This window comes from Gobio gobio, assembly GCF_949357685.1.
Source record: "Gobio gobio genome assembly, chromosome: 18".
In the NCBI taxonomy this organism is placed as follows: domain Eukaryota; kingdom Metazoa; phylum Chordata; class Actinopteri; order Cypriniformes; family Gobionidae; genus Gobio; species Gobio gobio.
Window position 1 is genome coordinate 21,826,364 of NC_137111.1, and position 25,917 is coordinate 21,852,280.

At 37.9% G+C, this 25,917-nt stretch overlaps 4 protein-coding genes across 12 annotated transcripts in view; 3 read left to right on the forward strand and 1 right to left on the reverse strand.

Moving 5' to 3' along the window:
• The window catches only part of map4k5 (mitogen-activated protein kinase kinase kinase kinase 5), a 50,391-nt gene extending 48,995 nt beyond the window's left edge, over window positions 1–1,396 (forward strand). For all 5 annotated transcript variants that reach the window (XM_079843460.1, XM_079843462.1, XM_079843464.1 and 2 more), the window contains one exon: window positions 477–1,396. In XM_079843460.1, coding sequence (XP_079699586.1) covers window positions 477–564 — 88 coding nt within the window. In that variant the 3' untranslated portion in view covers window positions 565–1,396. The remainder of the gene's footprint in view (window positions 1–476) is intronic.
• Window positions 1,397–1,883: 487 nt separating this feature from the next.
• cdkl1 (cyclin dependent kinase like 1 (CDC2 related kinase)) lies at window positions 1,884–13,329 on the forward strand. Of its 4 annotated transcripts, none has more exons than XM_079842463.1 (10): window positions 1,884–2,144; window positions 2,740–2,960; window positions 4,629–4,750; window positions 5,194–5,266; window positions 7,466–7,556; window positions 7,643–7,843; window positions 7,941–8,023; window positions 10,397–10,453; window positions 10,535–10,690; window positions 12,443–13,329. In XM_079842463.1, the coding sequence occupies exons 2-10, from the start codon at window positions 2,793–2,795 to the stop codon at window positions 12,542–12,544; spliced, it is 1,053 nt and encodes a 350-aa protein (XP_079698589.1). In that variant the 5' UTR covers window positions 1,884–2,144; window positions 2,740–2,792; the 3' UTR covers window positions 12,545–13,329. The 4 variants fall into 4 exon arrangements, with proteins under 4 accessions (XP_079698589.1, XP_079698590.1, XP_079698588.1 ...); XM_079842464.1 differs by having other exon boundaries at window positions 1,896–2,144; window positions 2,791–2,960; window positions 12,443–13,328; XM_079842462.1 differs by having other exon boundaries at window positions 1,900–2,144; window positions 2,791–2,960; window positions 10,343–10,453; window positions 12,443–13,328.
• dmac2l (distal membrane arm assembly component 2 like) lies at window positions 12,301–17,000 on the reverse strand. Its single transcript, XM_079842465.1, has 5 exons — window positions 16,841–17,000; window positions 16,492–16,603; window positions 15,093–15,301; window positions 14,414–14,585; window positions 12,301–13,779 (listed from the first exon to the last, which is right to left on the reverse strand). The coding sequence occupies exons 2-5, from the start codon at window positions 16,593–16,595 to the stop codon at window positions 13,665–13,667; spliced, it is 600 nt and encodes a 199-aa protein (XP_079698591.1). The 5' UTR covers window positions 16,596–16,603; window positions 16,841–17,000; the 3' UTR covers window positions 12,301–13,664.
• Window positions 16,962–25,755, forward strand: l2hgdh (L-2-hydroxyglutarate dehydrogenase). Of its 2 annotated transcripts, none has more exons than XM_079842459.1 (10): window positions 16,962–17,218; window positions 19,418–19,533; window positions 19,610–19,761; window positions 19,866–19,997; window positions 22,487–22,649; window positions 22,732–22,766; window positions 22,868–23,014; window positions 23,117–23,274; window positions 23,929–24,060; window positions 24,966–25,712. In XM_079842459.1, exons 1-10 carry the CDS (start codon window positions 17,127–17,129, stop codon window positions 25,159–25,161), a joined length of 1,323 nt encoding a protein of 440 aa, XP_079698585.1. In that variant the 5' UTR covers window positions 16,962–17,126; the 3' UTR covers window positions 25,162–25,712. The 2 variants fall into 2 exon arrangements, with proteins under 2 accessions (XP_079698585.1, XP_079698584.1); XM_079842458.1 differs by having other exon boundaries at window positions 16,973–17,218; window positions 22,868–23,035; window positions 24,966–25,755.
• The last annotated feature ends 162 nt before the right edge of the window (window positions 25,756–25,917 follow it).

Below are 25,917 nucleotides of genomic sequence, written 5' to 3' on the forward strand. Positions count from 1 at the left end.
CAATATAATATTGAACCGTTCGGTACGACATCCACAGTTGTATACGCACTTGTGAGTTGCATTTTTCCGGTATTGCGTACGTGCTGAGATGAGGAAACCCTCTCCGTGAGTAATGTAAATATGTATTGAACCGTGGGCTAACTGTATTGTTGCATCCCTAATTGACACAACATACACAATGGCCCTGTACCACCCCAAGACCCTCTTTAGCACATGCTGTCTCTCTCTTTCACTCTCCCTCTAAGATCTCCATATTTTATTTACACTGGCAGTGCCAGGCTGGTGTCTGTGTGCTGTAATTTCATCTGTCACCTGCTGCTGAGGACATGACCAGCCTTGCGCTTGCACCATCCTCACGCAACCCCTATACATTAGCATAATCATGGCTTTCTTCCACCCTTTTACACTAATCTCTTATATATGATACGTGTTGATTCTGATAAGTGGTAATATTTGTGGGCTTTTGTGCATTTTAGGGTTGTTGTTTTGGAGAGCCGGCCAACAGATAACCCTACCGCGCTCAGTAACCTCTACATCCTGGCCGGACATGAGAACAGTTATTAGCTCCACCTCCTTCAGCCATTCAGGCACGCTGCACCTGGAGCCGTTGCAGGAACGGCGCAGATGCTGGACAACCACAGCTGAGCTGATGAGCAGACTGTGTTTGGTGCTAAATCTCACTGCAGCCTTTTGCCATACACCGCCCACCCCCCGGAATCTCAACACTTCACGCAATTCAAAATCAAACATCATGCAGTTCTACAGTTCAGCCAGTCAGATTTTTTGCAAATCAAGCAAGCAATCACCAGAACTGCAAGCAATAGAGCTCTGTGTTCAATACTCATTTTTTTTAACCCTATTAAATGTAATCATTCTAAACATTAAAAAAAAACATTACACCAACGTTAAAGCTGCAAAGATTAAAACATTTAGCAAAATGCGTTTCTGCTCAAAAAGTGCCATATAAGGGGATGGTTTTATTAAAGGTAACTAACTTTGAAGGTTTTGTATTAATGTGGATTTAAAATGTAAGGTTTTCATGCCAGCTAATAGGGAGATTTTGGGGAGAGTGAGTGAGTGTTATTTATTCAGCGGAGCCATGTGTGTGAAGCATCTCGCCCTCATGTTACTGAGTGTATAATTTTCTGCTGCAGGTCATTTTTTTGTAGCTCTTTTGTTTTCTCCAGCTGAGTAATATTTTAAAATATCAATTATCTCTTTTAAAATTAACTTTAATTCAATACTTGCACCATGTAAGCACTTTTGTACATGATCTTTTTATATTTAAAAATGACAAAACATGGGAGATGTGAGGTTACTGTGATATCTCAAGTGTTTCCGTTGCTTTAGTTTTATGTATGCAGCTTTTGTAATAAAAAGGCAGTTGTTAACAGTTTGGGATGCTTTTTTGATTATTTATTAAAGTCATTTCACATCCACACAAATATAGTGAAAACCCCTAAACACCCATATGTTTGGACATGCTCACAATGAAAAATACTTCATATGGGCCTTGTTTGTAATTTTGTTGTTGTTCTTATAAGTACACTAATATACTCTCACAGGTACATTTTACACGTGTGTGTGTGTGTGTGTGTGTGTGAATGATATCAATTAAGGGAGTTGTTTGTTGTTGTTAACCCTTAATTGATGAAAATAATAGAAAGATATATGTGTGAGACCGTGATTAACAAACTTTTATGCGCGTATACGTCAACTAGCGCTCGCGCACTGGTGGGTATGTGGAGGTAGGGGGAAAAATGCGTTGTATTCGATCTGTCATGGGATGAAGGGATTCACGGCCCCACTGCTCTCGGCTCGTAAATGACTGATCTGAGGTCAGCTCTAGCGGATTGTTTCGAGCTTTCATCGTGTTGCTGTGCAGACTGAAGCGCGCGCAGAGTGGAGGCGGAGTGTCGACTCGGTAACTACGACGACCGGCCGCTTGTAAATAGAGTGTTTTCTTCTCCATGCGAACTCAAACACATTCTCGTTGTACGCAGACACACGGCTGCAGCTGTCGTTAGATTTTCTCAACACAAACATTCCGTTTATATGACAAATTTCGATCTCAGGAAGTCGCGCTTTGTTGTACGCTTTCATTTTTTAAACGTAAAGCAAATATTTGGATGAGACATTGGAAGGTAAGCTCTCTCTCTCTCTCTCTCTCTCTCTCTCTCTCTCTCTCTCTCGTAGTGTTTATAGGATAATATAAGATGTATTGTAGGATATATATATATATATATATATATATATATATTCTTATAAGAATACTAAGGTTGAAAACTACACACAGGACGCAGTAGACTTCACTAGAACTGTTCTTGACCAATCGTGTTACATAACAGTAATATTTCAGTTACTCAAAATATTGTAATATAAGTATTATTGTCTTATAAACTTTCAAGAAACTATTTAAGAAATAAAATACAGTGACCAGCTGATATTAGCCAAAATAATTATGTGAGGAATTGGTGTCTCTTCCTGCATTCTAGGGGCACACAAACATTTCTAAGTGTTATTTTTTTAAAAAGCCAAGGAGCCCAGAAGAATTTTGGTAATACTTTATTTTAAAATGTCCTTGTTACACGTTACATGTATTTACTATAGTAGTACTTATTTGTGTAGTTGCACTGTAACAGGGACACCTTAAAAATGTAAGTGCATTTTTATCTACATCCCTGTGTCAATTACAAGCCTCATGTTTGGCTGCAGTTTTTTGTTTGTTTTTACATTTAGAACAACTTCAAAGTGAGACAGTCTCATAAGTGTGTTCTGCTGGTGTCACAGAGATGGAGAAGTATGAGAAGATCAGTAAGATTGGTGAAGGCTCGTACGGCGTCGTGTTCAAATGCAGGAATAAAGACACTGGACAGATCGTCGCCATCAAGAAGTTTGTAGAATCTGAGGATGATCCCATCATTAAGAAAATAGCGCTCAGAGAAATCCGCATGCTGAAGGTAAATGCTCAGTCTGACCCTGCTGGAATAATCCCAGTTTAAACCAGCCTAGTGGTTTGCTGGTCTTAGCTGGTTTAAGATGGTTCCCCAGCCTGGGCAAGCTAGTTTCTTAGGATGGCCAGTTATAAAATGCCCAGAACCCCTTTAAAACCAGCCAACAGACAGTAAGACCAGCAAAGCTGTTTAGGCTGGTTTAATTTTTTTTTTTTTTTTTTTTTTACCATCATCATTTGTAGACTTGAAAAATAGTATTTGCAGTATTTTTGTCTCATTAGTGACTGTAGGATGTTTTAATAATCGGTGTCTGGTGCTCTTGTGTGATTTGCAAACTCTTTCCTTTGAGCTGAGAGCAAAGCTGTTGCCCTTTGAAGATCTGACATGTTAGCCAACACTGGCTTACCAATTAATTTCACTCTGTTATGCATGAAGGGATGGATGGATAAATATTCTTGTTGTTCCCTTCCCCTCCCTTAAGGTTTTTTTTTTTTTGGTCGATCATGATGACAGGCGGTTATACTGTACCACAGATTTTGGTCCATCCATTTGACTTTGGGCTGAAAAATGCGTGGTCTTGTTTAAATATCTATTATTTTTTTCTCTAAAGTGAGTTATTCTACGTTCTAAAGTATATTAGTTTATGTATGTTTAATGCTGCTGAAGATGGTTCTCGGGTGGATGGTGACCTAAAGCTTTTATTTTTAGTCATTTATGTGCTTTTGTCATTTTTATTTTTTTAAATATTTATATATAACTTTATTTTTATCTCTATTTTAGTTTTAGTAATTGTAGCAGTTAAACTCATTTATTTCAGTCACTTGTCAAGGTTTATTATTCAATTATTTTAGCTTTATTTTTAAATGACCAAACAGGATTTTTTTATATGTTTAGTTAGCAATAAGAACACTAAGGTGTGTTTGTCATTGTGTGTGTGTTTGTTTTAATGAAACGCATCTAATAAGACGTGAAGCTGCTTGTCTTTTTTAACGTGTAAACACACACTTAATCAAACGTACACTTTAAGTAGGGTCTAAAAGTCTCAGACAGCATTGAAAATATGGCCGTATTATCATTTGAGCCTGTAAATAAAGTTTTAGGACTTTTGATAATGCAAAATAAATAAAAAATATTTAAGATTCTGCTGTATTTGGTAGATTTGTGGCATTGGCGGCTCTCTACAGACTATCACTGTAAAACAAAGTTGCTGCCTTCAATTTTTAAGTACAATCAACTTGGATGTTTAAGTCATTTCAACTTAAATTACCATTGCAAAACTGACTTAAAAATGAGTTGAATCTTGTATAACTTATAAAACAAAAGTTGAAAATTGTTTTAACTTATTTTGATGAGTTAATGTAAAACATAACTTATTGATAATATATTATATATCAATATTATATTATACATTTAATATTGTATTATATTATATTATACATATATTATATATCATAATAATAATTATATATTATTATTATTATTAATATTATTAATTTTACACAAACTCATGGCATTCATCTTTAAAGCAAAGTACAAAATACAAAGATGTCCTTGAATTAAATCTGAATTAGATAAGAAGCATTTTCACTAGCAGTCTTAGACCTTTTCTTTTTTTTTTGAATATATATTTCCACACGTATAAATCCAAATTTTTTCATTACATTGTGTATGTAGCAACTGAAACATCCAAACCTGGTGAATCTGATCGAGGTGTTCAGAAGAAAGAGAAAACTGCACCTGGTGTTTGAGTACTGCGACCACACTGTCCTAAATGAGCTGGACAGATACCCACGAGGGTGAGAACACACCCCCACACACACACACACACACACACACACACACACACACACACACACACACACACACATGCAGACAGACACACCTATAAAACAGCTCTGTGTTTCTCACACTAACAGACATATTGTTTTTGTTACTATGACGCCCTGCATGTCTTTAGTGGAATGTTTACAGCAGGATGCATTTGCCCTCTGTGGTGCACTTGACTAGACGCTGTTAAACATTTAACAACATTTAACTCTTTATGCGTTGTCCTCTTGATTTACGTGTCAAGAATCAACAAAGCTCGCACAAAAAGATCACTTATACATGCACATACACACTGAACCTATAGGGTCAGTGGGGAGTTCAAGGCGGAGAAGAATGTATAGTTAAAGTAGAAAATGAGCTTTGTGTTCCTGTAACTGCATTGTGATGCTTTTGTGTGTGTGTGTTCAATCAGTGTTCCAGAGCACATGGTTAAAAGCATCATCTGGCAAACACTTCAGGCTGTGAACTTCTGCCACAAACAAAACGTAAGCATTTCAAACTTGTTTCCGCTCTCTCCCACTCTTCTCAACAGTATTTTTTTTCTCAGATTTAATTTAAAAAGACGGATAAAATATGAAGGCAGTGTGTAAGAAAAGTGGCATGCTGTATTATAAAGACATGTTGTTTCAAAAGTAAAATAATTGGCTTTTTAAAGCAAGTTAATACAATTTTATCTGGAAAATATTTACTTTTTTAATTAAATTAATATTTTAAGTCAATATGTTAACTGACATTTACTGAATTTTTTTTATTTATTATTTAATTAAAAGTTTATATTATAAATTGTGTTTATTTATAAAATTACAAGTCTAGAAATAAATGCTTTTTATTTATTTTAAAATGAAATTACAAATCTACATAGCCACTCAGCATTTTCACTGGCCACAATTTAAAAAAAACTGCCGTACTATATATATTTTCAAAATGATCTCACAATTTGGCAGCAGGTATATTAGATTGCTGTCACAAATGCATTTTCTTTCTCAAATGTTTACTTGCCAAGACCCGTATTTTGACATAATTTTGTGTGTATTTGACTGTTTAAGTGCAATAAGCAGAATCTATTCTGTGGAAAGTGGGTATTGGAAGTGTTTCAGATATTTCAGTGTCGATATGTAGCGAAAAATCTATATTTTTGACAACACTATTGCAAGTAGATTATTATTTCAGATGCCTTTTTAAAAGACTGCCATCAAAGTGGCTAGTAGGAGTGATAGTGTTACACGCCCCTGCTGAAATCCACCCACATTTGGCAGTTTGGCGGGTGTTAATGTCAAGCCAAGCCTTATTATTATGATAATAATAGGAGTGATGATGATGTAATAAAGGTGCATTCACGCCATGTCGTAATTACCGTAATGATTCTGAACTGTAAAAAGCCACTGTGTAATTCCAACGTGTAAACTTGTAATGTTCTGAGAGCTATGATTTGTGCAATGTGGCCACTGTACCACCTGACCACTGCAGATTTAAGCTGTGTTTGACTTGAAGCGGCGCTGTGCAGGCCAATCGGTGTATGATATCCAATACCGCGAGAGTGATTCGAAAGCATACAGAGCTTTATTTGCGGTACACATGGTGTGAACACAGTATAATAATATTAATTACCAGAAGAGGCGGAATCCAGATCTGGTCACTCCCGAATTACACCTATTTAAGTGGTTCCACCAGCTATCAGTCAGTTTAATATTAGTTATTCATCTTGATACTGTTTTTAGATCAGATGTTTTAAAGGGTTAGTTCACCCAAAAGTGAAAATTCTGTCATAATTTACTCACCCTCATGTCGTTCCAAACCCGTAAGACTTTCACTCATCTTCGGAACACAAATGAAGATCTTTTTGTTGAAATCTGAGAGCTTTCTGTCCCTCCATTGACAGCCTACTCAACTACCATTTCAAAAAGTTCATATAGAGATCATAATACTAATCTATATGAATTGAGCAGTTTAGTCCAAGTATTCTGAAGTGACTTAATCACTTTATATGATGAACAGATTGAATTTAAGCTTTTATTCACTTATAAACATTGCTCAGCGAACATAAACAGAAGCTCAACCGAACCTGCTTGACACACACGAGAACAAACCTTATTGGTTCTTTTGGAAGCTCAAATGTGCTGCGTAACATGAGAATGTTTACCACAACTGATGTGTGAGTTGATCAATGTTTATGTGAATAAAAGCCTAAATTTAATCTGTTCATCATATAAAGTGATCGTGGTTCTTCAGAAAATTTGGACTAAACCGCTCAATTCATATAGATTAGTATTATGATCTCTTTATGGACTTTTTGTAGCATCAAAGTGGTAGTTGCATAGCTGTCAATGGAGGGGCGGAAATCTCTCAGATTTCATCAAAAAGATCTTAATTTGTGTTCAGAAGATGAACAGAATCTTACGGGTTTGGAACGACATGAGGGTGAGTAAATTATGACAGAATTTTCAGTTTTGGGTGAAGCCAGTGGTTCTCAACTCCGCTCTGCACATTTTGTATGTCTTCTTTATTTAACACAACAGATTCAGATTCAGAACATCAGCTCGTTAGAAAAGAGCTCCACAAACTGAAACGAGTGTGTCAGATAAGGGAGACATACAAAATGTGCAGAGCGGTGGGTCACCAGGACCAGAGTTGAGAGCCACTGTTTTAAGGGACCCTCAGATTGATTTAAAAATGTGTGTTTTTAGTGTATCCACAGAGATGTGAAGCCTGAAAATATTCTCATCACAAAGCATCAGGTCATCAAACTCTGCGACTTTGGCTTTGCCAGGATCCTCAGTGCGTGCACACATACAGCCCATACACTTAAACCACACACACTCTGTACATTCAGCATTCATCTAATGGCTCACTCTTTTTTCCAGCGGGTCCGTGTGATTATTACACGGATTATGTAGCGACACGGTGGTACAGAGCTCCAGAACTGTTAGTGGGAGACACGCAGTACGGCCCGCCAGTGGACGTCTGGGCAGTAGGGTGTGTGTTTGCAGAGCTGCTCTCTGGCGCCCCATTATGGCCGGGCAAATCTGATGTAGACCAGCTGTATCTGATTAGGAAAACTCTGGGTAAGAGACACACGTGTATATCCAGCTGTTTATATTATGTGTGAATAATAGATGCATGTCATGAATACAGTTTATTTGTCTGTTGTTGTGTTCATAGGCGAGTTGATCCCTCGACACCAGCAGGTGTTCAGCACTAACCAGTTCTTTAGCGGAGTTTGTGTCCCTGAACCACAGGAGATGGTGAGATGATCATTAAAGGGTTAGTTCACCCAAAAATTAAAATGGTCATTAATTACTCACCCTCATGTCGTTCCAAACCCGCAAGACCTTCGCTCATCTTCGGAACACAAATTAAGATATTTTTGATTAGATTAGACTGCAACGTTATTACCACTTTCAAGGTCCAGAAAGGTAGTAAAGACATTGTTAAAATAGTCAGTGTGACTGCAGTCGTTCAACCTTAATGTTATGAAGCGACGAGAATACATTTGTGCGCAAAAAACAAACAAAAATAACGACTTTATTCAACAATCTCTTCCATGTCAGTCTCTGATGCTTTTCACGTTGTAAATACACCGCAGCCGAGCGGCAACCTTTCCCTTGAAGCCAACACGGAAGTGACTTAAACTGCAATTCATCGACTGGCCGCTATAGACAGATTTCAAAAGGGAGTCAAATCTGTATCTCCCCCATGTTAAAATGCCCAACTTTACAGCATAACAAACTTTACAGCCAGGTACAAAAATGTATTGTGGTCTATATAGCTAATTTTGCCCTTCATGACAACAGTGAGGAGGGTGAACTCATCCGTTTAAATTATATTAAGCCTCAAAGTTCTGGATAATTAAGGATGGACGGGTGGATTGCCGCTGCTGTCACTACTAGCTGTTTGTCTGCTGTCTGTTAGTCTACCCAAGTCCCGCCTCTTTGCCCATTTTCTGTTATGCAAGATGTTGACAGCTGGCTCCGCACACTTTTAGGATTCAAAAATGCTCTTCAGAAACCTACGGGGGCCGTCACGGACACTACATCCATATCTTTTCTGTCTATGGGCCTCATTCATGAAACTTTCATAAATATATGAGCAAATTCTGAGTAATTTGCGCGTAAAATGGACATTTACGTAAACTCTCCTCCAGATTCACAAACGCTTCGTATACCACGGATTCAGTAGTTAAACGTGTGTGTATTAATTAATTCAAAACATTCGTAAATGGGACGCGCGTGCACGCTCATTCATAATTACCATAATCCCCACCCATGGGTTACAACTGCAAATGACGTGGCCAGGAACGCTGTGGAATCTTCTGGACTTCTTTCTCAGGTTTGGCTCCAGTATTTTGCATACATTCAAAAGAGACTAATTGGCCATATGCCTAGCAATAAATATTCAATTATCGTATGTCCATCAAAGTATTTTTTTCTTTTCCTCATCAAAGCATTTTTAGCCAGCTAAAAAACGTCTGGTGCTCTTCTGAAAACGGCCAGCTGGTGGCGCTTGAAAGTGCTTTGCAAGGGCAGCGTTTTTCCAACTGAGATACTTTGGTTGCTATGATACAGAATATCCATCTCATTTTGAAGAATATTACTGAATATAAAAATGCCGTAAAAAGCAGTATTAACTTCTCCATTATTGTTGTTCAGTCGGTGTACCAGTAGGATGATTGGTCGGTTTTGTCCCGCCCTTCCTCCACTGTGATTGGTAGGCTTGGTAAAAAAGTGACAGTGACGAGCGCTGTCTATTACCCAATGTTGAACAGTAAAGAAAATGATAATAAAAAAGACGGGGCAAATCAACTCTTGAAATATTATTATGGTACATAGTGCATCAAAATGCAATGTCATCAGTTTGCCTAAATTAGAACATAGAGCGTTCAAATGTTTTACGCACCATTTACACGGGGTAGGGAGCAGGTGTAAATTTCTTTCGTACCAACTAACATTTTGAAAATACGAACATTTTCGTGATTCTGAAAATTTACGTCAGAGCGGCTTGACGAACGATTTACACACAAATTTGTTCTGCTCGTGTTTCATGAATGAGGCCCTATGAGTGCAGCGCTTCCAGGTTCTACGTCAGAATGCCGGCTTAGTTTTGGGCGACACTGTTCACATGAGCACCACGCGTGCGTGTGATGCTGACGCAGGAGCTGGCCAATAATGAGCCAGCGTTCTGACGTAAAACCCGGAAGCGCTGTTTACTGTGCAACATGAATATCGTCAGAGACTGACACAGAAGAGAAGAAATTGTTGAATCAAGTCGTTATTTTTTGCACACGAAAAGTATTCTCTACGCTTCATAACATTAAGGTTGAACCACTGTAGTCACACAGACTATTTTAACGATCGGTTTACTACCTTTCTGGGCTTTGAAAGTTGCAATGACATTGCAGTCTATAGGGGGTCAGAAAGCTCTCGGATTTAATCAAAAACATCTTCATTTGTGTTCCGAAGATGAACGAAGGTCTTATGGGTTTTGAACGACATGAGGGTGAGTAATTGATGACAGAAATTTAATTTTTGGGTGAACTAACCCTTTAACTTTTCATTCTGCATAAGTTCATTTCTAGCGGTCTAGAAAGTAAACACACTCTACATGTGTCTTATGCACAGGAGCCTCTTGAACTGAGGTATCCAAATCTCTCATACCAGGCACTGAGCCTCATGAAGGTCAGTTAAACCCACACAGCATTCATACAGAAGTCTATTGTGCACTCAGAAGCAGTACCAGCGCCTCTCTGTCTGTCTCAGGGTTGTCTGCGGATGGATCCTGCTGAAAGGTTGTCCTGTGAGCAGTTACTAGAACAGCCATACTTTGACAGTCTGCGAGAGGAGAATGAGAGTGTGACACGTGAACTGGACCGAAAGAGACGCATGAGACAGCCACGCAAACACCTGCCTCCTGGGGTCTGTTGACGTGACTACAACACTCACACCTTGGGCTGGGCCGTATGACCCTTTATAGTGTGCGATGGTAGTTCAAGCTGTGGAATTTATATATAGGGTACAACGGCTCCTTTGGTTTTACTTTCCTCTAAACCACTAGATGGCATAAAAACTTGCCGTAGCACTTTCCAAAACATCCACTTTTCTTAAGATGCATGTGGAAATTTGTCAGACAGACAAGTCAACAGGCATTATTAATGTCTGTTAATAATGTCAAGTATAAACGGACATTATTACAATTGATTTTAGCTCAAAAATTTGTACCCCGTTTTTACCATGTGTGTGGGGTTAAAGGGCCACCTTACCACCTCATACATTTATAAGATTTTTAAACAAAATAAACCACTTTTATGATTTCTTTTCACAAAAATTGTTCCATCAATGTTCAATACAAACATATACAGTAATTCTTTCTGCAACCATACACTCTGAGAGTAGTGAAAAGCATATTTTTCTTAAGTTGTGCCTTAAGCTCCATTGTACCCAATGTTTAATATTTGGGGTCAGTAAGATGTTTTTTTAAAGCTTTTTTTCAGCAAGCATGCATTAAATTAGTCAAAACTGACAGTAAAGACATAATAAAAAGTATTCCATTAATCAGACCTCTAAAAATTGTATCTTGGGTTCACAAAAATATTAAGCATCACAACTGTTTCCAACATTGATAATAATAAATATATTGTTAGCTGCAAATCAGCATTTTCAAATGATTTCTGAAGGATCATGTGACACTGAAGACTGGAGTAAAGAGGAATAAATTACATTTTATAATATATAATCAAAATAATATATCTTAAAGCTGCAGTCCGCCGACACGCCTCAATCGCCCCCAGGTGGTTGGTCCCAGTATAGCTCATAAGCCCCGCCCCTCCGTGTATTCTAATGGATGCGAGACAAACTAAACAATCAAATTACGCTTCATATAATTTTTTTTCTAAAGTTGGTTTCTGTCATTTTATGCAGTTTTTATCACGCTGATTTCATTTCAAGTGTTCATTTTTTAAATAAGTTTAGTTTTAGTTAGTTATTTGATGCTATAAAAACGGGGGTTGTGACGTCATGATTGACAGCTTCTCTGAGTGAAGTTGTCAATGAGGCAACAACAGACTTTTTTTCAGGATTTTCGGGAGGAGATTGGAGCTTTAGCTTTAATTTGTAAATTTTCATAACTCTTTATTTCACACTGACATAATGTTTTGTTCTGCATCTGCGACAGTGTATCGCGGCTTCAAAAGGCTCTCTACTGCACAGACTCCGGTCCCAAATCTGCACAAGATGTCAGCGCCATATTCGGACCTCCGAGGCTTCACTTTTCTTCAGCGGAAGAGAATGAAGTTGTGTCGTCCATATTTTTTTAGTCTATGGTTTTGCCTCTGTGTCGCCATCTCTGTTTGAAACCTGCAGTTGCAGTTATTTGCGGAGTTATCAGCTTTTTTAGTTATCAGTTGTGGACTGCAGCTTTAAATTGTAGTTATATTTAAAAATATTACTGTATTTCTGATCAAATAAATTTACCTTGGTGAACATAATAGATTTCTTTCAAAAACATGTAAAAAGCCCAAACTTTTGAACACTTTTTTGGGGAATATTTATTTATTTTCACCTATAAATATAATTTAAAATCACTTTTAGTCATACTGCCCATCCCCACTCTCACTCATAGAAATCCCTCATTTATTAAATATTTCAAATCCCTGTTCTCTGTCTGTGTAGTATCTGCCTCAGTTGGCCAGCAGTACTGTCTTCCCAGCCGTGGAGAACAGAAGATACAACAACAACCTGCGCAAATTCAACTGTCATCTGCCCAACATATGATGGACGCCAACTCATCAGGAACCCGAGAACTGAGCGTCCACCTCCCAGCTGGTGTGTGTGTGTGTTTGTGTGCGAGAGAGATAGACAAAGGGCTCTGCTCTGCCTGTAGAACAATGATGTCACACTGCCAAAGCAAAGACTCACAGAGGCATTTCTGTAATATGTAAAATGACAACAGCAATAATAGTAATAATAGCATTAAAATTGGATGTTGTGCTGTGCTTGATAGTTTGATTAGAAACTGACATCAGGACTGAATTTGTTTTTTTTACCTCTATTCGATCCAGATATTTTTAATTATAATCGCTAATGATGCATGTTTGAAGAGTGTATATATGACTAAAACAATTTCTAGAAACGTAACCAGGCCCAAAACAGAATCTGCAGACTTTTCTGTGGAGAAAGACTGGAATTCTGCAAACTGAATTTTGTGTAAAACGGAATTGTGAGTTGCTGAAAGCAAAATAGCCAAAATATTTAATAAGTGAACACATAAAGGTTTGGGGATGTGTAGAACTTGAATTGTAGAGAAATATGTGGCGCTTTATGTGTTACATAACCCTGTGTTTTGTTTGACAACATTTATTACCCCATTGTGGACATAATGATCTTTTTTGTTGCCTTTACGACTGGTGCTAATAATTGAGCCACTGTCTCGCACCAAATGCCAAATTCGAGAGACATGATTTGCTAATGTGTTTTTTGTGCTGAAATGTATAGATGTAAAATTAAATATTTTTTTCGTTTGTTTTCAGACTAAATCATTAAAGATCTTTCTGCAACATATATTTGTTTCTATAGCTTCTTCATAAGAAACGAAGCATGAAATGTGTGAAGAAAAAAAAACAACAGCTGTACATTTATTGATACTGCGATATATGATTGGTCATCTGCTCTGGGTGTTCATACTAAACATTTGATTTAATCAAAGCTAATTCGGTGGGAGGCCGGTGTTGTTGATTCGCCTCTAAAGCAAAGCAGCTCTCTGCATCCGCCTCAGTTGCTTGGATACTGTTGCCAAAGCAGTCATGGACATCAGCCAGAGGCGTTGTCTGGCCTGGTCACAAGGCTTGTGAGAGCCGTGATGTTCCAAATGTGCTCTGAGAGACGATGTGATTGGTTAGGCCAGATCCAATTCTATGGTGAGTCTGGGAAGTGCAGTCTGGAGTCTGTCCACAGTCTGATCTTTATCTTTTACACCAGGCAGATCACTGAGAAACAGCAACTCCAGGTTCCTAATACACACAAGCACACAATCTGAGGAACGATTATGAATTCAGTAGCAGAGGCCACTGATTGGACTAAAACCAATGTGTCGTCCAGGGTTGTGTTTCAGACCTGTAGATTGTTCGCTTTGTTCCGAAACATGGATTTAATTTGTTACAATGTTGCATTTTCTTCTTAGCTCAGTTCACTTTCACAAGGCAACATTTCAAAGCATACCAAAATGTGTTTATGCAAGTCACATGTGAGTAAAACGGTCCTCTTATTGGTCAGACTTCACTTGTTTATGTTCCTCTGCGTCATCCACCGCTCCACGGGCTTATTGTGGCATTGCGGATCCGAGTGCAATTGCTGTGTTCATAAATGACTAAACGAACTGAACTAGTGGAGAAAACACACCAGGTTCGGAAAAAAACGCTCCAAACGAGCCAGGTGTGAAAACGGCCAAGACTAAGTAGATTGCAGAAACTTTTGGCAACAGTGGTCTCAGTGGTTCAACTTATGCTGGGAAACGCAGTCCTGGCTGATAAATCTCTTGATATTTGGTCATTTGAGATCAACATCGTCCAATCACTGTCCCGTTTGGCATACACAAAATGTGGAGTAATATGCAGTACATTAAAATGAAAGATGCTGTCGTCATACCTGAGTTGATGAAGAGCGATGAGCCCTTTATCGGTCACATTGCCACAGGAAACTACCGTCATGTTCTTCATGCTGTCCTGCAGCGTCTTTATTTGACTCAAACGCTCCAGACAGGCGTCTTCTATATAAATACACTTGTTCAACCTGACTTCCTCCAAGTTCTCGAGACCCTCTAAACAGAAATATAAAGGCAACCTTTATTGAGTACAGTAGGTGTAATAGTACACTAGATGTGTGAAAAGACAGCCTGTGTGTGTAAAAGAGAGAGAACTGCACTGTATCTGTCTGTGTAAAACACCCCTTTGCTTTACGTCACTTTTTCCCACAACTGAACCTCTCATCCTCACCTGTGACACACAGACAGTGTCTCATCCTCACCTGTGACACACACGCGGTGTCTCAGTGTCTCGCCACATCTCACACACACGGTAGCGTCCTCACAAACTTTCCCTCTCTGGGGTCTAATTTAATAAATAATGCAAGATTGTTTTGCTGGAGCAAACGGAGTAAGAGATCTTGGCCTTCTCCATTCACTGATGATTTCATTAAATTTGCATAGGTAATGTACAGTAACAATGCTAAAGGTTAAAAGATAATTCTGCTACATAAAGGTAACTGGGTCAGGGCAGTGAGAAGGGTGTCAATGCGCTTAATTGATCATTTGGCAACATTCACTTACCCAGGTGATCAAAACCACGATACATGATGCAGGACTCTGTGGCATCAATAGCTTCTATCTTGTACCGGCCCAACGGCCCAGTCGGGAGTCCATTGTAGTCATGCTGCCAGCGGTCGAAACCACGGAAGCGAACTTTTGCGCCACACCTCAGGAGCCACTCGGCAGCAGCTTGATCAGGACCCACTGCTTTAATACGCTCATAATCAACTCTAGATTGATCAAAGAAAGAACACAACTATTTCTAAACAACAAATCTGGAAAGCTGAAGTGACATTTTAAGCAGTGACTGCAGTGTCCTGCTGTGTAACATGTCATCTAAAACCAGTGATGGACCAATTAAGCATCTGCTTTTTAGCCATTTTAATGGATAGTGAAAATTTTCAGTTTTGTATAAACTACCGTTCAAAAGTTTAGGGTCGGTAAGATCTCTTATACTCACCAAGGCTGCATTTATTAGATCAAAAACACACTAAAACAGTAATACTGTGAAATATTATTAGAATGTAATATAACAATTTTCTATTTTCATATAAATGTAATTTATTCTTGTGATGGCAAAGCTGAATTTTCAACATAATTACTCCAGTCTTCAGTTTCACATGATCCTTCAGAAATCATTCTAATGTGCTTTGTTTTTTTCAGGATTGTTTGATGAATAGAAAGTTCAAAATAGCCTTTATTTGAAATAAAAATATCATAACATTATAAATGTCTTTACTGTCACTTTTGATTGATTTAATGTGTCCTAGCTGCATATTAATAATAATAAATCTTACTGACCCTAAACTTTTGAACAGTACTGCATATCTTATTTGTTTTGATCAAAATGTACCAACATTTATTTCAATATTATAGCGGGCAAATGGCAACACAGCTTTTTGGCAGTGGTATTGGCCAATGAAAAACCCATATTTGTTGACCACCATTTTGTACAGCAGATTTCTGGGACTATATGGAACTTTTAAAATTAATTTGTCACACTTCAGGCCTGTTTAAGTGAACTGCAAAAAATCTAGATGTTGATTACAAATCAGTAAAAAGCACCAAAATATACACTTTGCCTTATATATATATACATTACACGCATCCACTGGACAGCCAACATTTTGTAAAGTATAAAATTTAACTGCTAGATGCAATTACTTTAAAGTTTAGACTTTAAATGAAAGCTGTTGTTGAGAATTACCACATTTAAATTTGTTTTATTTCGGAATAGTCAATCTAGAGACGAATCCCTGTAAACATTAGTCCCTTTATGGGTATTTATGACTATTTTGTTTGTTGTAACTGGCCTCAGGTGCTTTACAGTCTGCTGTGGGTTGGAAAAGGAAATAAATTATGTAATTAGAGAAAACCTAAACTAGTCACAGTTCTGGAAATATATTCAAAAAAAAATTACTTGTTGAAAACAGCATTGAGCCACCCCCAGAACTCTCGACTGCCCCCTGGCGGCTGCTTGCGTGCGGATAAAATCATCCGCGCTGTCCGGGTCAACAATCTCATGTCTATGACTAAAATAAAGAGAGAAAACGAGATGAGATGAGATGAGATGTGAAAGCTGAAAGTGAAGATCCACTGTTCAACACTTTCTAATAAAAGAACGAGAAGAATAATCTGTGTACGTTGATGCGTCATGTCATTGAATCTAGAGGACAACATATTAATTTACCAAACCTCTAAATGTCGTAAGAGATTCTGATCAAATATTATTCATAACCGCTACAAAAAGAAATAGTCTGAGAACTGACCGTATGGTTGGAGTCGGTGCTGTTCTGAATATGCACGGAGTATCTGTTATTTACAACTGCGTTCTCCATGCGCGCTCGTTGATCTTTCACCTGTTGCGTCACCCCGTCCCGCGCTCCCATTGGTCAGTGAGTGTGCGTCAGGGGTGGAGCTACGAAGGACGGCTTCAGTGCCCTAGCAGAGAGATTCCTTTACCCGAGAGTTAACCGGACCGGGTCAGCGACGAGCACTATGATTACGCGACCATAATAAGTCTGTTAGGAAAGTAAAAACGTACCTTGTGGAATAATGATACGAACTTTCGGTACCGGATATGTGTGCGCGCGTTTACTGTCACAGGGTTCAAAGTCTGCAACGTGCAGAGCTGCACTTCACAGCGGGTGAGAAGAACAACAGCTCTACTACAGACACTTACAACAACAGCACAGAGTCCTTACAGTGACAGAACATGTTCTGACTGTAGTGTCACATTCCTATTTAAAGTATGTCGGCTGTAGTATCGCTATTGTGACTGACTGTACAGTGATACTGTATTTAAAATACATCCAATGACACTTCAGGTGAGGATGCACCGATATTATAAAGGGATAGTTCACCCAACAATGAAAATGTAATCATTTATTTATCCTCGTTTCGTTCCAAACCCGTATGACTTTCTTTCTTATGAGGAGGAAGACAAAAGAAAATATTTTGAGTTTGTTTATCATTTGAATTTCATTGACATTTCTCAAAATATCATCATTTATGTTCCACAGAAGAAGGAAAGTCAGTTTGTTAATGACATCATTTTCATTTTTGTGGATGAACTATGCCTTTAAAATAGACAAATATTTAAGTTCTGTACTGTTTTGTCTATATGAATCAAAAACTATAAAGTAAAATCAGACATTTCACATGCTACCAGTGAATTTAGGCATCGCAGACAGCATTCTAATGAAAAAATATGAAAAATAAATATGTAAGGTTGAAATTAATCAAAGATATTTGATATTAAAAATTGAACAAAGACATTTGATGTACTGTTGCCAACCCCCATCTTAACCTTATCAGAGGGCCATTTGAAATTCCTGAAGACAAAGGATACTGAAGGCCTGCAGGCCAAATGTGTGTCACACCTTTAGTACAGTGGAGGAAGCTTGGTCTGATTTGAACATCTCACGTTTGGTCTGATTGGTCAGTTTGAATGGGTCATGTTTGAACTTGGTGACATCAGGAAAATGGATCAAAGAAGATCACACCGGTGGCTCTTTCTCTTTTTTATCCTCTGGCTTTCTCGGCTTAGGGCCTGCTCTTTCGTTCTCTCTTTCTCTATCTCTCTCTCAGGTAACATTCTATACATGCTGTGAACTTAAAGGGTTAGTTCACCCAAAAATGAAAATAATGTCATTTATTACTCGTCCTCATGCCGTTCCACACCCGTAAGACCTCCGTTCATCTTCGGAACACAAATGAAGATATTTTTGTTGAAATCTGAAGGCTTAGTGAGGCCTCCATAGGGAGCAAAGCAATTTACACTCTCAAGATCCATTAATGTACTAAAAACATATTTAAATCAGTTCATGTGTGTACAGTGGTTCAATATTAATATTATAAAGCGACGATAATATTTTTGGTGTGCCAAAAAAAACCGAAATAACGACTTATATAGTGATAACCGCTTTCAAAACACTGATTCATGAAGATTCAAACCGTTATGAATCAGCGAGTCGAATCATGATTCGGATCGCGAGTCAAACTGCTGAAATCACGTGACTTTGCTGCTCGGACCACTGAATCGACTCACTGATTCGATACGCTCTGAAGCTTCATGCAGCAGTATTTTGAAATCGGTTATCACTATATAAGTCGTTATTTAGTTATTTTTGGCGCACCAAAAATATTATCGATGCTTTATAATATTAATACTGAACCACTGTACTCACATGGACTGATTTAAATATGTGTTTAGTACATTAATGGATCTTGAGAGTGTAAATTGCTTTGCTCCCTATGGAGGCCTCACTGAGCCTTCAGATTTCAACAAAAATATCTTCATTTGTGTTCCGAAGATGAATGGAGGTCTTACGGGTGTGGAACGGCATGAGGACGAGTAATAAAAGACATTATTTTCATTTTTGGGTGAACCAACCCTTTAATGGTATAAGTTTATCATCTCAAACATCCATTTTGAAACTATTTCAAATGTACGAGATTCCTGTCTATTATGTAATTGGCATTATACATTTACCTGACCTGATTTAATAAATTGTTACATTTTCGATCTATTCTGACTTACTCTATAATTCTCTAGTAGATTATGGCAACGAAGGGTTAAACAGAATGATTAAATGTGTGACTAACTATTAAATATAAATGACCAAACAACCAATTGGCATTCTAAATTCCTAAATTCGAGGTTATGATAAAATGGAGTCAGATTAAAGATAAATTAGAATTAAATCCATTCTACCCAGCTGAAAACACATCAACATCAACTTTAAGTGACTGTTAGATGATAATAAGCAGCAAAAATAGGGGAAATGAGCATGCACAATTACATTTTCCAATCTCGGCTGATAATATACCATTATATTGTGTAGCTCATTCGATGTGGCCGTTATTGGTGGAGGGATTGTTGGACTGGCCTCTGCCAGAGAGCTGATCCTCAGGCACCCAAACCTCACCTTTACCCTGCTGGAGAAAGAGAAAGAGCTTGGTGAGTGTGCATTGGTTCTAGATACTTATTATCCATCCTGATTTCATTTTAATTTCTTTGGTGTCTCCCCCCCCAGCTCTCCATCAGACCGGTCATAACAGTGGTGTGATCCACAGTGGGATTTACTACACACCGGGCTCTCTGAAGGCTCAGCTTTGTGTTCGTGGAGCCACGCTGACATATCAGTACTGTCAGAAGAAAGGTGTCCCTTATAAGAGATGTGGCAAGGTGAGAATGAGCACTGGCCCCTTAACACCACAGATACCAAATCCTGGTCCTGACAAAGAAATGTGGCTTTATAGTATCTAGCGTGTATGTGTGTGTGACCGCAGCTTATCGTAGCAGTGGAGAGAGAGGAGATTCCACGTCTGAAAGCTCTTTATGAGCGCGGCCAGAAGAACAATGTACGAGATCTCCGCCTGATTGACGCCAAAGCCATCCGAGAGAAAGAGCCGTACTGCAGGGTGAGTGACACCTGTTTGTGTGTTAATGAAAGATAGGCTACATATTTTCCACTCGTGTATCATTCATTGGTTTGATCAATAACCAGAAGATTGCAAAAGTGCTGTCATCAGGACTTTACCTGGTTCAGGTGACCTTAGGCCTGCTGTTTCAAACACTATTAACCTATTTATGGCTGCCATTTATATGCTTTAAATGTTGTACGACGTGTGTTTTAACCTCAGTAAAGTCAGTTTACATGTAGTCTCACTTACACTACTTTAAAAAACGTTTTTTGAAAAATGAAGAAGTGTCTTATGTTTGCATTTATTTGATCTAAATTGCTGGAAAACCAGTAGCATTGTGAAATATTATTACAATTTAAAATGACTTTTTTATTTTAATATATTTTAAAATGGAATTTATTCCTGTGATGGTAAAGCTGAGTTTTTAGCATAATTTCTCCAGTCTTCAGTGTCACATGATCCTTCAGAAATCATTCTAATATGCAGATTTTATGCTCAAGAAGCATTTCATTTATTATCAATGTTGAAAACAGTTGTGCTGCTTAGTATATTTTTGGAAACTGTAATACAATTTTTCAGGATTTTTTGATGAATAGAAAGTTAAAAAGAACAGCATTTGTTATATAAAATAGAAATCTTTGTGAGATAATAAATGTCTTCGCATCAATTGAATGCATCCTTTCTGAAATTTTTTTTTTTTTTAAAACAAAAATGCACATTTAGACAGGAAGAGACCATCTGAATGTCATCAAACACAACAAATCACACAGTTTGTTTTGTATATGGGACCCAGAAAAAAATGAATTTAGTATTTTGTCATTTCATTAGTTGACACCAGGACTAAAAAATAAAATGACATGAAATTGCTTGTATAGGCAAAAACAATGGGATTTATTTTTAATTCACCAGTCAATTTTTAGGTTTCAGGGGTTTTTTTTAAACAAACTTTGTTTAAAGATGATTCTGAACTATGTTATGAAAGATATAATGAAATGCATTGATATACCATTTTACTTTATGCAGTATGTGGGTAAAATGGCCATACATGGATTTTCCCATTCAATACAATGTATCTATACACTGCATCTAATTTGCATATTAATGTGTTCTTGGTGCAACATGTAATGAAAAAAGAAGTGTAATAATGGGATTAATAATTGGCAACATTTTCATAATAATATCTAATATTTCATAGGACTATTGATATGTAAATCTTTCACTATTCACTTGTTATGTCCCCAGAATGCCTGATAAACATGATTTAAATCCTGGCGTCCACTACAGTGGACATTTATGAAATCAATGCCCTGTTTTGCAACAGAAAGTCATATTTTGATTAGAAACCCCATAACATTTTCCTGAGATGTTGATTTATTACAAACAATTTGAAAATTAATCTGATTTCAATTATAATTAAAAAATATTATCATATTTCCATAAGAGTGCTAAACATTAATGTCAGCCGTTTTTAAAGACCAAGAAGAAGTTGTTGTCCTCCAAACATTTGGTATCTCTGCAAACCCCCGAAGGTGCTCTTTAAAGGACGCCCAGACTGTGACATGTGACATGCATGATGTCAGAGAAATTCACTAAAATATAATGTCCACTACAAAAGTCTATTCCTGGGTCCCAGGAGGTTATAGATAAACTGTTAAATAGATAATGCTACCATAACAGACTGTAGTGTGACTTTCAGGGTGTGTTCACACTTTCACAGGGGGTGAAGTTGGTTCTTTTGATCTGGACCAAAAATAGAAAACATTATACTTAGCAATTCGCTTAGCGTTCACACTGTCATTTTTAACACTGAACTTAAAGATACATAACGAAAAAAGGCTTTTATGACATATATCTTGTGACGGAACTTATCGAACATTCAAAACGATGCTGTGTGCTGGGCTAAATGCGTCAAAACAGCGGCAGGAATCCCTCCGTCACGCACACACAAAAAAATCTGTTGCGAGTATATGGTGAACTTTTATGGGGAAAAACAGGTATGCTTTGAGCATTCTGTCCTTTTTAGGGTCACATCTTGTGACATCATGTCCTGTTTTTGGTTCGTTTACATGTCTTTGGTCCATGTTGCGTTCATATATCATTCGAACTGCACAAGATTCGTTCGGAAGCAGACAGAGACTCCTCTTTTCCCGTTTGATGCGCACCAGGTTTCGGCAGCGCTCACATTTATTCAAATGAACCGCACTAATGAATCACACCAGGGTTTTAATCGAACCAAAGATGCCAAGTGTGAACACACCCTCAGTAATCAGAATTTCTGTTCATCCAAAATAAATAAACACAAATCGTTTCACAGATTATTTCAGAAAATTAAGCAGAATTTAAGTTGCTCACTGGTGCACCCCTAGACTCCAGGAAGTTGTATTGTGCCACCCAGTCAGATCTGCCAAGAACTGCTGATTTCAACCAACCAATGTTTTTTTTGTACATGAAATAATGTATGATATCGTTTCTTTGTTTATAAAAAGGGCATCATGGCATTGGACTCTCCATACACAGGGATCGTTGACTGGCAGTTAGTAGCTTTGACCTACGGTAAAGACTTTCAGGAAGCAGGTGGGACTGTGATGACTGACTTTGAGGCATCTAACATCACGGTGGCAGCAGAGAGCCCAGCTGGGAGTGCTGAAGGTGAGTCACGTGACCTGTTCGATATCCCAGACCTCTTTCTTTTCTTTAATATCACTGTATTCATCCCTTTATGTGTGTTTAGGGCTGAAATATCCCATCATCATCAAAAGCTCACAGGTGAGAAACTGAAATGTGTTAATCATGCTTTTATGATTTCAGGTCGGAAAAGTATATTTTTGTTTTTGTGTATGTCTTAGCGTGGCTGTGTTTGTGTGCAGGGGGATGAGGTGAGGTGCCGCTTTGTGTTGGCATGTGGAGGTCTCTACTCTGATCGTTTGTCTGAGATGTCTGGCTGTAGTTCAGAGCCCCGTATCGTTCCCTTCAGAGGAGATTACCTGGTGCTCAAGCCAGAGAAAAACTACCTGGTCAGTGGCAACATCTACCCTGTGAGTAGAAACACCCCACACAAACACTTAATCCACAGATATATGAGAACATGTCCTTAAGGACTCTGTTTGTGTGCCGAGGTGCCAAACCCACGGTTCCCATTTCTTGGAGTCCATTTCACTCCTCGAATGGATGGTAGTGTCTGGCTGGGTCCAAACGCGGTGTTGGCTTTTAAACGAGAGGGGTATAAGCTCTTCGACTTCGACACACAAGACTTCATTAATGCGCTCTCCTACAGGTACATACTTATACACTTTGGCTTATACACTACTGTTCAAATGTTTGTTTTTCAAATAAATGAATGCTTTCATTGCATGGATGCATTTAACTGATTCTATTTCACGCAGTTCTTTAGAACATTCTATTTATCAACATTTTGTTTCCACATAAATATTAAGCAACAACTGTTTTCAACACGAAATGTGTGTTGAAATGATTTCTGAAGAATCATGTGACACTGAAGACTGGAGTAATGATGCTAAAAATTCCGTTTTGCCATCACAGGATTAAATTACAGCTTCAAATATATTCATAGTTATTATGGATTGTAATAATATTTCACAACATTACTGTTTTTTTATCACTTTTTGTAAAGTTATATCCACTTTTGTACCATGAAAATGACATGGCCTAAAACTCTAGAACAATTAGAACAATTTACATCTCAAATAATAAATGGTTTTCATAAAATTATAAACTTCACATTTTTGCTTTAAAAAAGGGTTATGAAGTAAATTTACTTTCATTCTTCGTATAATATTGAAAATACTTTGTAAATATTCCTTTAAATATATAAGAGTTTTTATTGAACAGTTTCTTGGCTTAAAAACAGCTAGGCAGAAAGGCTCCTTTTACTTGTGTTCATGGTGTATGTGTGTGTGCTTGTGTGTAGGGGTCTTCAGAGGCTGGTAATGAAGAACATAGTGTATGGAATGGGGGAGATGTATAGAGGTGTGTTTACCAGTGCTCAAGTGAAGATCCTGCAGAAGTTCATACCTGAACTGAGCCCCAGTGATGTCCTCAGGTACAACCACTCTATTGGGAAAGGTTATAAGGGTCATGCTTAAAGGGATAGTTCACCCAAAAAGGAAAATTAGCCCATGATTTACTCACCCTCAAGTCATCCTAGGTGTATATGACATTCTTCTTTCAGACGAATACAATCGGAGTTATATTAAAAAATGTCCTGACTTCCAAGCTTTAAAATTGCAGTGAATGGCTGTTTCTGTTTTGTTTAAAAATAGCATCTATCCATCATAAAAGTGCACGGCTCCAGGTGGTTTATAAAGGCATTCTGAAGCGAAGCGTTTGTGTACGAAAAATATCCATATTTAAAACTTTACCAACTGTAATCTCTAACTTCCGCTAACTGTCATACACTCGTTCACGAGAGACTGGCGTTCCAGTGTATGATGAAGGATGCAGACGTAGCGCAAGTTCCAGTGGCGAACACGGAAACGCAGAGGATAGAGCAAAACAAAACTTGGTTCTTGCGAGAACTAGCATATTCACACCAGAGTGCCATACGCTGGAAAGCCAGTCTCTCGTGAACACGCGTGCGACAGTTAGAGATTACGTTTTGTAATCTTGAGAAGGCCTTTATTAACCCCCCCGGAGCCACGTGGATCACTTTTATGATGGATAGATGCACTTTTATGGACTTTTAAAACAGAAACAGCCATTCACTGCCATTATAAAGCTTGGAAAAGCCAGGACATTTTTTTAATACAAGTCAGATTGTATTCGTCTGAAAGAATACCTATGATGACTTGAGGGTGAGTAAATCATGGGCTAATTTTCATTTTTGGGTGAACTATTCCTTTAATGTCTTTTATCACCACTATTGCTGTACAGTCACTCTCAATTTGTGCCTTTTCCCTGCACACACTGTCCTGTTTGTAAATGTTGTTTTTTTGTTGGTTTGTGCAGGGGGCCGTCGGGTGTGCGAGCACTGGCATTGGATGCTGAAGGAAACCTGGTGGATGATTTTGTATTTGACTGTGGGAAGGGGGAGCTGGGCAGCCGGGTTCTGCACGTACGCAATGCACCGTCACCCGCTGCAAGCTCCTCTCTGGCCATCGCTGAGATGATTGCAGATGAGCTGGAGAAAAGATTTCAACTGTAGACCTACCTCAGATGACTTTGCCATCACAATGATAACACTCCCATTCTTATACTTTGAATTCAGAGTATAAAAGAATAGTTATAGAATACAACCTTTTTTTGAATTGTGTGGGACGGTAATAATGCAAAAAGATTTCTGGTGCTCTTTTCTAATGTATCTTATGAGTAATGCAGATTTTAGGAAATTTTGGGAAACTGTTATTATGTCTTTGTAAATCGAATGATTTAGGAGGGGAAAGAACTGCCTTAAACTACAAAGGTAGTTGCCTCTTAAGAAAATGTGTTCACTTCCTATCTGGATTTTTTTAAAAATAAAGCATGACTAATAATTTTGGCTGGTGGGTTTTCAAATGATGTCTGAAGCAAGTTATTGAGTAATTCAAAAAAATTTCCTTGTAGAATCAGGGTTTTCAACCCATATATATAGATTTCCTTGACATCATAACTATTTCCTGCCTTTCTAGGACAATCTGTTGGTTGAATGTGTAATGTTTTTTTTATGTTTTTGAAATTTCTACCCAATAAAGTATTTTTAGAGCTTGGCATAACTATAAAAATGTATACACTTTAAGACTTTTAAAGAATTCACAATCACACATATTGTATATTCTGTTTTTTCAAGGCAGTGGGAACCATGGTAAAGAAAACTATTTATTTATTTTTGCTGTTTTAGCTTATTTTAATGCTTGTTTTATTTTAAATAATATTAAGTATATACTGAAAATATTAAGTAATCTTGAAGCCCTTCAGAGTTTTG